The sequence below is a fragment of the Oryctolagus cuniculus genome, chromosome 6, assembly GCF_051225735.1.
Source record: "Oryctolagus cuniculus isolate XC-2025 breed Fujian yellow rabbit chromosome 6, ASM5122573v1, whole genome shotgun sequence".
NCBI lineage: Eukaryota > Metazoa > Chordata > Mammalia > Lagomorpha > Leporidae > Oryctolagus > Oryctolagus cuniculus.
Genome location: NC_142872.1, coordinates 150,405,017 through 150,422,455, shown reverse-complemented (window position 1 = coordinate 150,422,455; position 17,439 = coordinate 150,405,017). Strand labels below are relative to the sequence as shown.

Below are 17,439 nucleotides of genomic sequence, written 5' to 3'. Positions count from 1 at the left end.
CGTTAATGAAGCTACACTATTAGTTCTTATCAAATCTATGTAGAAATTTCTTTCCTACATGTTACAATAATACATTTAAATGCTAAATAAAATCATAACCTCACACACAGATGTTTAAGGGTTTTACCTAAAGTATGTTTTTAAAAAAATAAAAGTCCTTTTACAATTAAAGTCTTTATATTAAAATAACTTAATTAAAATTAAATTAAAAAATGAAGTTCTTTACTATTTCTAAAAGTGTTTATTTTTCAATTTTGATTATCAATTTTTATGACTATTATTTGACCCTATTAATTTGTTTCTTTTAAAAAATACTGCTGTTTGGCTTCAAAATACCTTTTGGTGCATGTTTGACTTTGAGGCATTTGCTATCACTTGCTTAAATTTTTTGCATGCAGCATGATTTGCATTTTAAGTTGTATTCCTTAATGTTATGCATAATAAATTTTACTTTACTCATTTGCACTTTTGATTTTATTAAAAGACTAAGCAACTATTCATAACATTCAGAAATGTAGGTAACTAAGACCCTTGGTCCCCAAATTGTTGCTTGAATACACTAGTTTTATCTTTGTACTTTAAAAAAAATTATTTATTTGAGAGACAGAGTAATGGGCAGGGGGGTGCAGGGAGAGGGAAAGACAGAGAGAAAGGTCTTCCATTCTCTGGTTCACTCACCAAATGGCTACAACAGCTAGCAGTAGGCTGATATAAAGGTAGGAGCCAGGAGCTTCTCCTGGGTCTCCCACGTGGGTGCAGGAGTCTAAGCACTTGAGCTGTCCTCCACTGCTTACGCAGGCCATTAGTAAAGAGCTGGGCAGAAGTGGAGCAGTCGGGACATTAACTGGCACCCATATGAGATGCCAGTGCCACAGGCAGAGTCTTAATTTACTATGCCACAGCACAGGCCCTGTCTCTGTACTTTTCATAAATTTCTCATTAGTCTAGGCTGTGGTTTGTGCTGCTAAGTCTACATCTTTGTGCTTTCTTGGAGAGGATGGTGAATTGGAGTTGAGTAAATACCAAGTGGCCAAAAGGTCAGAAACTAGATAATTAACTACACTTAACTATACCTCTTTTATGTCATCTTCAGATGAAGTTGTTTGTCTCTATTTTTATTAAGTTCATTGTGAATGATTTTGAACTTTCCACTTGATTTGTGACTGTATATAGGTGTTTATATCCATAGTATTAGACTGATAAAAGTTATATTTAGAATTGTCATTGTCATGAAAGAATAATGAAAAATATACAGCAGATAAGACCCTTATTTTTGAGTTTTAGATTTTCATCAAGTTTGGATTTACACCTTGTATAGTTAAATTTGATGGGATGTTCTACAATGAAGATGAAAGATTATAATTTCTATGAAATAATTTAATAGAATTCACTCTATGCCTTGGGACCTAGTTCTGTCTTTCAGTACCACCAATGCTGTGAACATACTTTGTAATGTTATAGTGGAGACTAAAATACAGATACCTATAGATGTCTCGCTTAAATTTCTTCTACCAACTCTTCTGAATTTCAATTTAAATTATATATATCTCTTTGTAGAATAACTTATTTAAAAAGAAATATATCTGGCATAGCTTATCCTTAAAAATTCTAGAAACTTATTATTCAACTGAAGTTGTTATTTAATAGAAAAGTTACTTTTAAAGGAAAATGTAGTAAAGAAGAGATATAGAGGTCAAATCTTACAATAAACTTCTTACTCCTGTCCTACCTATGTTTTATATTGGAATGTTGTTAATTAAAATAAGCTGGCAATTGGGGCCTAGAAATTTCTTTCAAAGTTTGTTTCAATGACACTTCACCTATGTTATAAAAACATGAAAATAGTTGCTATTTAATGGGACACTTAAAAAAAGCAGGATGATTTGGCGTCCTTTTGCTGAGAAATTTTGCAGAATTAAAAAAAAATCCTTAAATATGTGTCTTTTGTTTGTTTCAGTAATGCCACTTATAGGAATCTACTCAAAGAACTCTCAGAGGAAAAAATAGGGACAAATTAGTATTATTTGTAAATATGAAAAAGTAATTTGAACATCTGTTAATAGTAATTAGTTAAGTACTACACATGGTGAAATGAAATCTACTTATAAAATTATTTTCTCAGAAAGTTCAAAGATGTGGAAAAATGTTGAAATAATGCTCTGTGGAAAAGGCAGAATACAATTTTGTCTATACATTTCAATAGATGAAAGGTAAGAGAATAATACTTCAAAATATTTGTTTCTGATAAACTATGGGTGATTTTAATTTTCTTGCTTCTAAATCTCATTTACTTTCTACAATAAGTATTTGCAATCCTTTTTTTTTAAAGATTTTAAAGATTTATTTATTTATATTTGAAAGTCAGTTACACAGAGAGAGAGAGAGAGAGAGAGAGATCTTCCATCCGCAGGTTCACTCCCAATTGGTTGCAACGGCCGGATCAGTGCCGATCCGAAGCCAGGAGCCAGGAGCTTCTTCCAGGTCTCCTACACGGGTGCAGGGGCCCAAGGACTTGGGCCATCTTCTACTGGTTTCTCAGGTGATAGCAGAGAGCTGGATCGGAAGTGGAGCAGTGGTGCCCATATGGGATGCTGGCATGATAGGCTGTGGCTTTACCCAGTATTTGCATTCTTTATGGTTGAAGAGTATAAACTATTCCTTTCAGAAATCCAAAGGAATTTAGTACAGTTTGTATACTCTTTTTTTTTTTTTTTTTAAGACTTATTTATTGATTTGTAAGGCAGAGTTAGAGAGAGGCAGAGGCAGAGAGAGGGGTTGGTCTTACATCAGCTGGTTCACTCCCCAGATGGCTGCAACAGCTGGAGCTGTGCTAGTCCTAAGCCAGGAGCTTCTTCCAGGTCTCCAGCTCGGGTACAGGGGCCATAGCAGAGAGGTGGATAGGAAGTGGAGCAGCCGGGACTGGAACTGGCACACATATGGGATGCCGGCTCTGTAGGCAGCAGCTTTACTCGCTATACCACAGCGCCGGTCCCAGTTTGAGTACTCTTAATATGAAAATCTGAAACCCCAAATCCTTTGAAATCTGAAGTTTGTTGAGCCCTGACAAAAAGAATTCAGGATTTTGGAGTATTTTGGATATTGGATTTATGGATTGGGGATGCTCAACCAATAAAGTCTGTGTATATATTCCAAAATCTAAAAGGCTCTGAACCTGGAACACTTTTGGATAAAGGATTCTCAGCCTGTGCTTTAATGTTATTTTCTAGCTTACCTTAAAAATTCTCCTTATATTAAAAACTCAACCTCAATATCCTCATTCTTTTAACATGTTAAGTGTGAATATGTATTTACATTTAAATTATATGTAAGCATATATAAAATATGGCTTATTTAGTATGTTTGCAGCAATTGATTTTGACTAAAAAGAAGTCAAAACAGATATTTTTGACTTTTTCCCCTCAAAGAAACCTTTTACTTAAGAAATACAAACTTCATACATTTCACAAATACAAATTTAAGAACATAGTGATTCATCCCACTATACCTGCCCCCCACTCCCGTTCTTCTTCCTCCTCTCCCTCCTATTCCTGTTGACTTCTGTTTTTTTTTTTTTTTTTTTTTTTTTAAGATTTATTTATTTATTTATTTGAAAGTCAGAGTTACACACAGAGAGAAGGAGAGTCAGAGAGAGAGAGGTGTCTTCCATCAGCTGGTTCACTCTCCAATTGGCCACAACAGCTGGAGCTGCGCTGATCTGAAGTCAGGAGCCAGGAGCTTCTTCTGGGTCTCCCACATGGGTGCAGGGGCCCAAGGACTTGGGCCATCTTCTTCTGCTTTCCTAGCCATAGCAGAGAGCTGGATCGGAAGTGGAGTAGCCAGAACTTGAACCAGTGCCCATATGGGATGCCGGCACTGCAGGCAGCAGCTTTACCCACTATGCCACAGTGCCTGCTCCTCCTATTGACTTCTTAAAAGTAGGTAATTTGGACCGTGTTGTGGCATTAACAGGTCAAGCTGCCACCTGTGATGCTGGCATCCCGTATGGGCGCCGGTTCAAGACCCGGCTGCTCTGCTTCCCATCCAGCTCCCTGCTAATGTGCCTCAGAAAGTAGCAGAATGGCCCACCATGGCCCACGTTCTTGGGCCCCTGCACCCATGTGGGAGACTCAGAAGAAGCTCCTGGCTCATGACTTTGGCCTTGCCCAGCCCTGGCTGTTGTGACCATTTGGGAAGTAAACCAGTTGATGGAAGATGTCTATTTCTCCCTCTCTCTGTAACTCTGCCTTTCAAATAAAAATAAAATGAGTCTTTAAAAATAAAAAGTAGATAATTCATTCAAATTCATGAGTATTTAAGTCTGCTCTATAGTTTGTGAAATCATCAGTTTTAGTTTTAGTTTTATCTGCCCATGTTAATAGAAAAAAGAGCTCAAATTCAAAATGAATGACTTTTGTTATGGAAGATAAATTTGGTGATGCAAAATATGAGATAAACAAATATTACTTTCTCTGTTCTCCAGTTGACATTATCAGAGGTGGCAGTCTTTTATATTTTAATAACATGGTAATAATATTACCATGTTTATTTATTTGTGTTATTTATTTATTTGTGTTATTTATTTTACTAAAAACTTTGCTGTGAGTACTTACTTACCTGAATTTATTAGTTTTTGAAAATAGCAAAACAAGGCCGGCGCCGTGGCTCAATAGGCTAATCCTCCACCTTGCGGCGCCGGCACACCGGGTTCTAGTCCCGGTCGGGGCGCCGGATTCTGTCCCGGTTGCCCCTCTTCCAGGCCAGCTCTCTGCTATGGCCAGGGAGTGCAGTGGAGGATGGCCCAGGTGCTTGGGCCCTGCACCCCATGGGAGACCAGGAAAAAGCACCTGGATCCTGGCTCCTGCCATCGGATCAGCACGGTGCGCCGGCTGCAGCGGCGGCCATTGGAGGGTGAACCAACGGCAAAGGAAGACCTTTCTCTCTGTCTCTCTCTCTCACTGTCCACTCTGCCTGTCAAAAATAATAATAAAAAAAAAAAAAAAAAAAAAAAAAAAAAAAAAAACACGTAATCTTTCTTTTTTGAATAAATATTGGGAATATGCTTTCAGGAAACTTACTCAAGTAGAGTTAAGGATTTGGTAGTTTCATAAACAAAATTGCCTTCACTAAGGAAAAATGTGATGTAGTGAAAGTCATAGTTGACATAAGAATCAAGAGACCTGGGTTTTATTCTCAACTTTCCTTATCTTTTGTTGATCTTGCACCCCTTTCTTGGTCCTTACTGCATCTGGTAGATTCAGTAACATATACTGATTGGGACAATAGTAGTATTTGGAAATGCGATATCGCAGATATCATGAATAACAGTGAAAGTCAAATGTGATATGTCTTGTAATTTTATAGAACTGATAACAGCTAAGTGTTGCCAATTTATAAAACTGAGATGAATGTTACCTCACCGTAAAGGAAATGGTTCTATAGAAGTTGAGTGACCACAGGTCAGAGTCAGTTATAACACAGACCACAACCTGTGTTTCCTTAATGACTAGACACAGTGGTATGCTTGTGTGTGTGGATGGTTAGTTATATCAAAACATAACAATTCTGCACTGTTTCGGCAGGGGATTAAGAGGGCTGAGCAGGTTCCTCCTGAAGGGGAAAGTGAAGTCTCAGTGGTATGTGGCAGTTTTTTGAGAAGTGCCATCTCCTTTGCCAGAAGTTCATTCCTCTGGGCGTGAACATTGTGTTTGCTGCTGGCAAGTAGATTCTTGTTATAGGCAAGCCTCTTATAGGCAAATCAGTCAGTGGTAAATTCATTAAAATCTGGAGAGTTTCTTTAACTTTCTTTTTTTTTTTTTGGATAGGCAGAGTTAGAGAGAGAGACAGAGAGAAAGGCCTTCCTTTTTTCCGTTGGTTCACCCCCCAAATGGCCGCTATGGCCAGCACATGGCAGCCGGCGAGCTGCGCCAATCCGAAGCCAGGAGCCAGGTGCTTCTTCCTGGTCTCCCATGTGGGTGCAGGGCCCAAGGACTTGGGCCATCCTCCAGTGCACTCCCGGGCCACAGCAGAGAGCTGGACTGTAAGAGGAGCAACCGGGGCAGAACCGGCGCCCCAACTGGGACTAGAACCTGGGTTGCTGGCGCCGCAGGCGGAGGATTAGCCTATTGAGCTGTGGCGCCGGCCCTTTAACTTTCAATTCTATTGTTTAGTGTTCTCAGCTAAGCTGTTAGTATATTTTGTTTTCCTCACAAAATAGTGTAGTAATGATGGGTGTTAAGATTTTTAATTACTGTTTCACTAGACTGCTCTTAAAATGCTCACTGCAAATCATAATCCCAGATTTTTTAAAAAAATATTTATTTATTTGAAAGACTTAGAGAGAGAGAGAATATTCCATCTGCTGATTTATACCTCAGATGGGCTGGGCCAGGTGGAAGCCAAGAGCCAGGAGCTACTTCGAGATCTCCCATATGAGTAGCAGGGGCCCAAACACTCGGGCAATATTCTGCTGCTTTTTCCAGGCCCTTGGCTGGGAGATGGATGGAAAGTAGAGCAGCCAGGTCTCAGACTAGTACCCATATGGGATGCTGGCATTGCGGGCAGTGGCTTTACCTGCTATGCCACAATGCTGGCCCCATAGTTTTTTATTAACCCAGTCTTAGATGTGATTGATAGTTCATCCCTTTTACCATAGTACAGTACAGGAGACGGCTACACAGGATGGGGATCACTAGGGCCCTCTGGGCTGGCTGGTAGTGTTGTAAATAATGCTCTCTGGAAAGTAAGAGACAAGAACTTGCTATTGGGGAGGTTCAGTGGGGAATATAATTTGAAGAAAAGGAACTTCCTCCCTCCCTCCCTCTTCCTTCCTCTCTTTCTCTCTTTCTCTAGTTCTCTCCCTTCCTCCCTCCCTGCCTCCCTCCCTTCCTCCCTCCCTTCCTGCCTTCCTGCCTTCCTGAGGCAGAGTTACAGAGAGAGAAAGAGGGAGCGGTGGAGAGAAAGGTCTTCCATCTGCTGGTTTACTTCCAAATGGCTACAACGGCCGGAGCTGGGCCAATCTGAAGCCAGGAGCTTCTTCTGGGTCTCCCATATGGGCATAGGGGTCCAAGCACTTGGGTCATCTTCCACTGCTTTTCCAGGCCTTAAGCAGAGAGCTGGATGGGAAGATGAGTAGTCAGGACATGAACTGCTACCCATGTGGGATGCTGGCAGCACAGGCAGAGGCTTAGCCTACTCTGTCACAGCACCAGCCCCAATGAGTCTTTTTTTTTTTTTTTTTTTAATATATTTTGATTATTTGAAAGGCAGAGTGATGCACAGAAAGAGATAGAAAGCTCTTCCATCTGCTGCTTTCCTTCCCCTGTATCTGGGGCAGGGTCAGGCTGAAGCCAGGAGCCTGGAACTCCATCGGGGTCGCCTACAGGGATGGGAGGGGCCCAAGAACTTGAACATCTGCTGTGTTCCCAGGCATGTAGGTAGGGAGCTGGATTAACGTGGAACAACTGGGACATGAACCAGCATCCACAGGGGATGCCAGCATCTCAGGTGGAGACTTTACCTGCTTGGCCCCCATCTGAGCTTTCAAATGAGAAGAGACAGATGTGTGGCACAGCAGGTTAAGTTGCCACTTTAGGATGCCCACATCCCATATTGGGGTGCCTGTTTGAGTCCCAGTACTCCTCTTCCCTTCAGGCTTCCTGCTGATGCATCTTGGGAAACAGCCAGTGATGACCCATGTGCTTGGGCCTTGTGACCCATGAAGGAGACTTGATGATCTTCCAAATTCCCTGCTTTGGCCTGGGCCAGCCCTGGCTGTTGCAGGCATTTGGAGAGTGATGGAAGATACTGCAGTCACTTGCTTACCTCCTCCCCTGCTCCCCACTTTCAAGCAGATGAAAATAAAAACGATTAAAAAAAGCAGTATTTTTTCTTTTTTTTTTTTTATTTTTGACAGGTAGAGTTATAGACAGTGAGAGAGACAGAGAGAAAGGTCTTCCTTCCATTGGTTCACTCCCCAAATGGCCGCTACGGCCAGCGCTGCGCTGATCCTAAGACAGGAGCCAGGTGCATCCTGCTGAACTCCCATGCAGGTGCAGGGCCCAAGCACTTGGGCCATCCTCCACTGCCTTCCCGGGCCCCAGCAGAGAGCTGGACTGGAAGAGGAGCAACCAGGACTAGAACCCAACACCCATATGGGATGCCAGCACCACAGATGGAGGATTAACCAAGTGAGCCATGGTGCTGGCCCAGTATTTGTTCTTATATGGTTAGAAGTCATTTGGTCATTATTGTAGTAGGATTACTGCCCCAAGAATATGTCCTTGGAAAAAAAGTGTTTTTTTGTTTGTTTGTTTGTTTGTTTGTTTTTTGACAGGCAGAGTGGACAGTGAGAGAGAGAGACAGAGAGAAATCCTCTTCCATTGGTTCACCCCCCAAATGGCTGCCGCGGCCGGCGCGCCACGCTGTTCTGAAGCCAGGAGCCAGGTGCTTCTCCTGGTCTCCCATGCGGGTGCAGGGCCCAAGGACTTGGGCCATCCTCCACTGCCTTCCCGGGCCCCAGCAGAGAGCTGGACTGTAAGAGAAGCAACCGGGACAGAATCCGGCGCCCCGACCGGGACTAGAACCTGGTGTGCCAGCGCCGCAGATGGAGGATTAGCCTATTGAACTGCGGCGCCGGCCCTTTTTTTTTTTTTTTTTTTTTTTTTTAATTTATTTGACAGAGTTAGACAGTGAGAGAGAGAGACAGAGAGAAAGGTCTTCCTTCCATTGGTTCATCCCCCGAATGGCTGCTATGGCTGGAGCTACGCTGATCCGAAGCCATGAGCCAGGTCCTTCCTCCTGGTCTCCCATGCAGGTGCAGGGGCTCAAGCACTTGGGCCATCCTCCACTGCCCTCCCGGGCCACAGAAGAGAGCTGGACTGGAAGAGGAGCAACCGGGACTAGAAACTGGCATCCATATGGGATTTCAGCGCCTCAGGTGGAGGATTAACCAAGTGAGCCACGGCACCGGCCTAAGATTGATTTATTTATTTGAAAGATTTACACAGAAAGAGAAGGAGAGGCAGAGAGAGAGGGAAAGATCTTTCATCTGCTGGTTCACTCCGCAGTTGGCTGTGACAGTCAGAGCTGGGCTGATCCGAAGCCAGGAGTTTCTTCCAGGTCTCCCACGTGGGTGCAGGTGCCCAAGGACTTGGATCATCTTCCACTGCTCTCCCAGGCCATAGCAGAGAGCTGGATCTGAATTGGAGCAGCTGGATTTCGAATTGGTTCCCATATGGGATGCTGGCATTGTAGGTGGCGGCTTTACCTGCTGTGCCACAGCGCCAGCCCTGGAAAAACTTCTTAATCGTGCTGACAAAAAACTGTTCTTGGATAACTTCAAATACAGGAAAAAAGAGAAAACCTGATTATAACTGTGGCTCAATGTATTAGGGCCTACAGTTCACCAGTTTTCTCTCCTACCAGATGCCTCTTTAGGTTAAAAAACAAATAAACAAACTAAAGCAATGATAAGAAAACAATTGGACAGGAATTTCTTTTACAATGAACTTTTTCTTTTTAAAGACTTATTTATTTATTTGAAAGTCAGAGTTACACAGAGAGAAGAAGAGGCAGCAGAGAGGTCTTATATCCGCTGGTTCACTCCCCAGTTGGCTGCAATGGCCAGAGTTGCACTGATCCAAAGCCAGGAGCCAGGAGCTTCTTCTGGGTCTCCCATGCTGGTGCAGGGCCCCAGGGCTTTTGGCCATCTTCCACTGCTTTCCCAGGCCATAGCAGAGAACTGGATAGGAAGTGGAGCAGCTAAGTCTCCAACCGGTGCCCATAAGGGATGCCAGCATTGCAGGAGGTGGCTTTACCCCTACAGTGAACTTTTAAAGCATGGTCAGGTGTACAGAAATCTTTAGTCCTGTAAGACTTAAGTATCTCTAGCACAGTTGCAGATAACTGTTAAAATCTTACATTTAAACAGGCAAGGTATTTTTCTTAAGTTTTCAGGATTTGTAATGGATCTCTGTGTGTTTGTTATATGAGTGAAATTGACATTTTGAGATTTGATTATTGTTTATAGCGCTTTTCTATACTCCTGAGGATCAGTGATCTTTCTACTTACTGCTTGTTGAATTCTTTACTTAGTGGAGGGTTAAGCTTGTGATTATAAAGTAAATTGAAAGTATGTAATTGAAAAAATTAAAAGAAAAATAGGAAAGGAAGGAGAGTGATAGTGAGGGATGGAGGATAGGGTGGGAAGTATCATTCTTGAAACTGTGGATCTGGAATACATGAAATTTATTCCCTTTATATAAATAAAAAATTATATAAAAAGAAAAAAACACAAATATTGTCTATATATTATAATAATTGTGTTTAAATTTTCAAGGACATATAGGGGAAAGAGCCACATACCAAATAATTTTCATTTGAATTGATACAATATAATTAGCAGTTTGTGACAATTGTATTACTCACTAGCAGACTTTAAAAGGTGAAACCTGAAGAAATCCTATATGTAAATATTACAGATTCTTAAAGACAATTTGCCTACACTATATTTTTCTAAACATGGGATCCTCTAAAAAGCAGCTTCTTCAGATAGTGAGAAATAAGAAATGGGAAAATGTTAGGAAGTTTGAATGTTAGTAATTTTTGCCATTTTCATGAATAAGCACACTTTAGTAAAGCAAAACACTTGGTAATTAAGGATTTTTGTGCTGGTTCATGAAGGATATTGGTCTGTAATTTTTTCTATTTTGGTAATTTCTTGATTAAGCTTTGTTTTTAGTATTATTCTGTCCTAAAAGATGAGTTGGGAAGTATTTCGTCATGTTTTTGGGAACAGCTTATGAGTTTGTGTAAGAATGAAGTTTTTCTTCCTCAAATGTTTTGACAAAATCCACCAGTGAAAACACACAGGCTTGGAAGAGTATGTGTGTGTGTGGTGGGGGGTTTATGTCCATTTGTATTTGTGTTTGGTAACAAGTTCAGTTTTGTTAGAGCTCTTTAATTCTTTGTTTCATCTTATGGTAGTTTTGGTAAGTTAGATTTTTCAAGGAATTTGTCCATTTTATGTAAGTTGTTGAATTGTTTGACATAAAATTATTCATAGAATTTTTAAGTCTTTTTAATGTCTATAGCATCTGTAGTTGTGTTCCCATGTTCATTCCTGATATTAATAATTAGTATTCTCTCTCTCTTTCTCTCATTGTGACTAGGGTGTATTAATCTTGTTGATTTCTTCAAATAATTAACTTTGCTGTTTCCTTTATTGTTTCTTTTCTGTTTCATTGAAATTGCTGATGGGGTGATTATAGATTTATAGTTTTACTGTTTGGTTTCTGTTTGTCCTTGTTTTTTGTTCCTCTGTTCTTTCCTGCATTGTTTTGGCTTAATAGAATATTTTTTTAGAAATCCTTAAGTCATTTGTTAGCTTTTTTTTTTTTAAAGATTATTTATTTATTTGAAAGTCAGATTTACATAAAGAGAGGAGAGGCACAGAGAGAGAGAGGTCTTCCTTCCGATGGTTCACTCCCCAATTGGCTGCAACAGCCAGAGCTACGTCGATCCAAAGCCAGGAACCAGGAGCCTCCTCCAGGTCTCCCACATGGGTGCAGGGGCCCAAGAACTTGAGCCATCTTCTACTGCTTTCCCAGGCCATAGCAGAGAGCTGGATAGGAGGTGGAGCAGCTGGGTCTTGAACCGGTGCCCATATGGGATGCTGGTGCTTCAGGCCAGGGCGTTAACCTGCTGCATCACAGCGCCGGCCCCAGCTTTTTTGTTTTAAAAATTTATTTTATTGAGCAGCCAGGAGCTTCATCTGGATCTTTTCTGTTGGTGGCAGGAGCCTAAACACCTGGGCCATCTTCTGATGCTTTTCCCAGGACATTAGCCAGGAGCTGGATTGCAAATGGAGCAGTCAGGACATGAACCAGCACCACATGGGATGCCAGCATTGTAAGTGGTGGCTTTACTCACTTCACCACAAGCCTGGTCCCAGATTTTTGGAGTTCCACACTTTCTTGGGTCACAAGTCAGCCATAGATTTGAACTGAATGTTTACACAGAACTCAGGACTTGCGCTATCTGCTTCCCTCCTTTCCAGGGTTCTCCCCTCACTTTTCAGTGACTTCCGTTACTTGGAATTCTGTCCTCTTCTTTCTTCAGGGAGAAAGTCTGAGCAATTTTTATGAGTTTTAGTTGCTCTGTATGTTATGATCAGAACCTGCCGCATGCTAACAGTTGCAACAAACAGGCAACTAACTCACTTGGTGTCATTCCTTCTTCTGAGTATTGATTTCTTTCCTAACCAACCTGTTTTTGGTCATTTTCCAGTGCTTTTAGTTATTTATATTTATTTATTGTATTTAAAAATTATTTATTTATTTATTTGAGAGAGAGGGAGAGAGAGAGAGAGAGACAGACAGACAAAATGAGAATCTTCCATAACCAGGAACCAGGAGCTTCTTCTGAGTCTCCCACGTGGGTGGCTGGGGCCCTCTTGCTTTTCCCAGGCTATTAGGGAGTTGGATTGGAAGTGGAGTTCATCAGGGATATGAACTGACACCCATATGGGATGACAGTGTCACAGGAGGTGACTTTACCTGCTACCTTATTGTGTTTTTTGTCTCTAGTTTATGGTTGTTTTATGTAGGAGAATAAGTCTGATAAGTGGTTACTTAGTCATTATCAAAATTCTGTACTGGAATATAAGTTTAAATATATTAACAAATGTGGTGTAGTAACATGCAATCTTAAGAGTTATCTCATTACTGAAAAATACCCAGAAAAGAAAGGGAGAAAGTGATATATATATACACACACACACACACACACACATATATATATATGAAAGGTTTCCCAAAAGTTCATGGAAATGCATATTGTAAAACTATGCATGAGTTTCAAAAATTTTTTGCACCAGTATAAACTTTGTTAATTCCATTTTTTCATGAACTTCTTTGAAGTACTTTATAATACATACACATACATGAGAAATTGAAGGAACTGGTTTATCTAACTCCAAGGTCTACTTAAGAAAACATTAGAATAGAATACATGTTCAGTGTAAGTATACATAATTTACCATATGTCAAAAGAAAATTCTTAATGCTGAGATAATAATATTTATGTGGGGGAAATAAAGCTTGTGTTTTCGGGATGGTTGTGTTAACAGCAGTTACATTTTAAAACTTGTACAGATTGTTAGAGCTTATTTTCAGACTCTGTTGTATAATGGTACAACTGATTTTTTTTTACTTCTCATGTGTGTTTTGACTCAGTTAATATAATCAAGAGGGGGATTCATAGAATTGGAAGCCTCAAAATGATCAATTTATGATTTAAAAAATTTTTGCTGGATAATTTCCAATACAATTTCCACTTTCTAGGAAATGTTCCCTTTGTGATTCCTCTTGTACTCCTTAGGTTCTTTGTGAACTAGGAGAGAGAATCTGTATTTTGATTTCAATTTCATCTCTGTACCAGTGCTTTCTCTCCCTGATGTATCTTATTTTCTTTCTCCTAACTTTTTTTATTACTTTTAATTTTTAATCCTTATATGTAGTAGGAAATAAAGATTAGTAATATTTGTTACAGTTTTCGGTTTTCCCCCTCTTTACTACTACATGTTATCCATTTGCCTTTATCCTTTCTTAGGAATTGTAGCATATTTTTAGTATTTTGCTTAAGTGTGCAGGGAATTCGAAGATATTAAAGCAAGGGCTGTCTATACTCTTGTTCTATTGGGAAGGTCGTGCTTGTTGAATTTTTAGGTATTTCAACATGTTCCAGTCAACTGACAAGGACTTCTCATAGTGTCAGAACTGTGATGATGATGAGAGTAACACAACTAAATAGTTCTGGTATGTAACCAACTTTGCATGATAATTTCACCAGAAAATTTTGAATTACAGTGGTATCCTGTCTTCCTAAATAAAAATTTGGAAAATCACTTGCATGCTTTCAAAGTAGATTACAGTGGTAATCAGATAATGGAAACTATATCTTAATCAAATGTGAAATTCTTCCAAAATTAGTATGTCTTTTTTTCTTACTCTTCTCCAAATGGAAAAGGAAACTGAAACTTCCACTCTCAGAACTTTCTGAATACTATAATTGATTAAACTGTAAGTTTTAGTGTATTTCTTATTGTAAAACCTTTATGGACTATATGCCTTATTAGTCAAATACCAGTCATAAGTATGGACCACATTCTGTTTTTATGTAGATTATAAACAGATTTACTTGCTTTTTTCTTTTTTAAACTAAATATTTTGTTCTTATTTTGTCATAAATTATAAATATGCCACTAGTAATATGTTTCCTTGGATAATCTAGTTGTACTAAATCTTTAGATTAGAATGATCCACCGTATAGGTTTTTCTCTGTATTATCTATGAATTCTGTTGGAGTGGTTGAGAATAAAGAAATACAGTTCTCTAATTTTTAATCCATAGTTTTTTGTTGTACTTGCACACATGTGAAATTGTTATTAGTGAGAGACTAGGTAGGTTAGGTCTTCTGATATTTGTTAGTGTTTAAAGATACTTACTTTGATTTATACTTGGGAAAACTTTTATGTGTATGACTTATTTTATAAATGGCATATTGTGATTTTGAGTGACACTCTAATGTTTTTTGTTATTTTATTGTATAGAATACTGCATTATACAGTATAGGTTTCAGAAGTTTCAAAAATCAAATATTCAGTATGTTATCAATTTGGGATTAATTAAGAAACAGAACATAATCCAATGAAGTCACTGTTGTAATACATTGCTTTTAAAATATTTTCCTTTTTTTAAAGGATATCCATGTATATTTGAATATCCTTTTTCCCTGCTCTCAATGATATTTATATTTCTTAGTCATCTAGGTTTATCATTTTTTTAAAGTTTTATTTATTTACTTGAAAGAGTTACAGAGAAAGAGAGAGGGTGAGACAGGCAGAGATGGAGAGCTCTTCCATCTACTGGTTCACTCCCTAGAGGGCTGCAATGGCCAGGCCTAGACCAGGCTGAAGCCAGGAATCAAGAGCTTCATCCAGGTCCTCTGCATGGATGACAGGAGCCTGGACACTTGGATTATATCCTGCTGCTTTTCCCAGGCCATTAGCAGGGAGATGGATTCAAAATGGAGCAGCTGGGACACAAGTGGCATTCATAAAATTTGCTGGTGTTACTGGTGGCGCCTTTAACAACTATGCCATAACATCGGCCCTGTTGGTATCAGGGCTGCTCCAATTCTGATTCACCTCCCTGCTCATGGTCTGGGAAGAGCAGTAGGAGATGGCACAACTGCTTGGGCCCCTACCATCACATGAGACACCCGGATGAAGCTCCTGGCTTCCGCCTGGCTCAGCCGTGACTGTTAACAGCCACTTGGGGAGTGAACCAAGGGATGGAAGATCTCCCTCTTTCTGTCTCTCCTTTTCTTTCTGTAACTCTGACTTTCAAATAAATAAAAATCTTTTTTGAAAGAAGAGTAGGTATTATTTCTGAAGTTTTTTTTTTTTTGTACTAGAATTAATGCAAACAAGCTCAATTATATAGATGCAAGGAGTTGAAAAGAAAAAAAGTCACATGATTAACCAGGGTTGTGTGGTCCATGGTAGGCTTGTTACTAAAGCTCAATTTTGTTTTTTAGCCTTGTAATTTAATCTGTATCAATTAATATTTTTGAATGTATTACTTTGGTTTGTTAACCTAAGATAATTTACTAAATAAACTTTTATTCTCCCACTTTGTGAATCTGCTGATATTTTCTTCGTTGTTGTAAAAAATATCATGCTATAGTAACTAATTCTTGTCCCACAACCCCCCCCTTTTTTTTTCTCATGTAGAGAAATTGGAAGCTCAACCACCCACCCCAGGACAGCTGAGATATGGTAATTGCTCTATAATTATTAAATATATGTGCATCTCTCTTTTGGACTTGAAATAACTGCATCAGTCATTGAAAACACCAAAGAACCAGCAAATTAAATATTTACAGATAGAGTAAATAATCCTAGTGTGCCAAAGCTTAAATTTATAAACTTGGTTTAAGATTTTATACTATTAAGTTACTGATATTGTTAAAATATTATTATAATTAAAAATAGAATAATACTTATGGTAGAATGTATATTAGTTCCCAGGAAAAAGTATGTATTTACTTCTCAGGAAAAAGGAAGTATTTGAATTTAAGGTGGGTAACTGCAGAACTAGAATATCTAGGTGCACAGTTAAGTAGGACTGTTCTTTGGTAGGGAAAATGCTTCTGGTTGGTTGTAATAATGAAAAAAGTAAAGTTCATGTAAAACTATGAAGGATAAAACCTTTTTACAATACTCTTTGTGTTCTTTCTTTTCTCTATTATGTAAGAAATAAATATTTAAGACTAGCATGGAAGGAAGTAATGTAAAACAGTTTGGGGGCTTATAAAGATGGTGACAGAAGAGAATTATTCAATGGAGAAGCAAATTTAAGAGGTTGTAAATTAACTAAATATTAATTGTGATTTGCTAACAACCACTGAGTTATATAGAATAGTGTTTCCCAAAGGAAATCGAAGATCACAAATTAATAGATCATTACATACTGGAGAAAAAATTTATATAATTAGAAGTTCATTTTTCTCTCATAGATAGATTGTAATTTATATTAGAAATTAATAGCTTTCCTCAAATACCAAAGCAATTTGGAATTATTTAAGACTTTCTTCCCAGGTAATCTTTCTTGATTCTCATCAGCCTAGATTTATACTATCTATATCCATAGCACTGTATAATGTTGTTATCATTGAAAGTAATTTTTTTTTGCTGTATTACAATACTTGTACTCTTATAGGGCTGAGAACCAAGTCTTACTTATGTTTATACCGCAAGTTCCCAGTGGAATGAGCAGTTTATATTTACTTAACTTTGTGAAAAATTGTATTTTTCCACTGGATTAAAAATAAATTTTATATATAAGACACATTTATTTCAGTGGAAACACAAATGTAACATAGTTCAGAGTGGTTATAGTAGCATACACTTTGGTTTTACTGAGGAACTTCTTGCAGGGGCAGCAGTTACTGTAATCTTAATTTATGGCTTAAACACCTAATGTTAAGGTATTTATAACTGGCCAGTTTTTAGATTGACTCCAGAGATATACTTAAGTAGTTTTCTCTGTAATTGTTTTATTTAGTGGATTTTGGAAATTTCATTACAGTATTCCCTTTTGACCTGCAAAATATTTATCATATTTTGGAAATTGGGTCATATATATAACATATATATGTGTGTGTGTGCATGTGTGTTTTGGAAGCTGCTTATTATTAAAATTTTGAATGTTCAATAGTTAAGAAACTGAGGCAAAAAGTCAAAAAGCTTAAGTCTAGAGTCTGAAAAATTCTGTTTTATTAATGTGCTATTTGATTTTTATCATGTTTAGTAGCTTTTAAAATAATCTTTATAATTAAAATGTTGTTCTTGACCTTCCACATTTTTATTTGATAGCA

General features: G+C 38.7%; 1 protein-coding gene across 6 annotated transcripts in view; it reads left to right on the top strand.

The window, feature by feature from the left end:
- The window catches only part of TMEM65 (transmembrane protein 65), a 121,139-nt gene that overhangs the window by 31,166 nt on the left and 72,534 nt on the right, over positions 1-17,439 (top strand). For 3 of the 6 annotated variants that reach the window (XM_070075477.2, XM_051844812.3, XM_051844810.3), the window contains exons 2-3: positions 13,725-13,814; positions 15,794-15,838. In XM_070075477.2, the coding sequence (XP_069931578.1) occupies positions 13,725-13,814; positions 15,794-15,838 (135 nt within the window). The remainder of the gene's footprint in view (positions 1-13,724; positions 13,815-15,793; positions 15,839-17,439) is intronic. The other 3 variants (XM_070075478.2, XM_051844811.3, XM_051844813.3) reach the window with 1 other exon arrangement.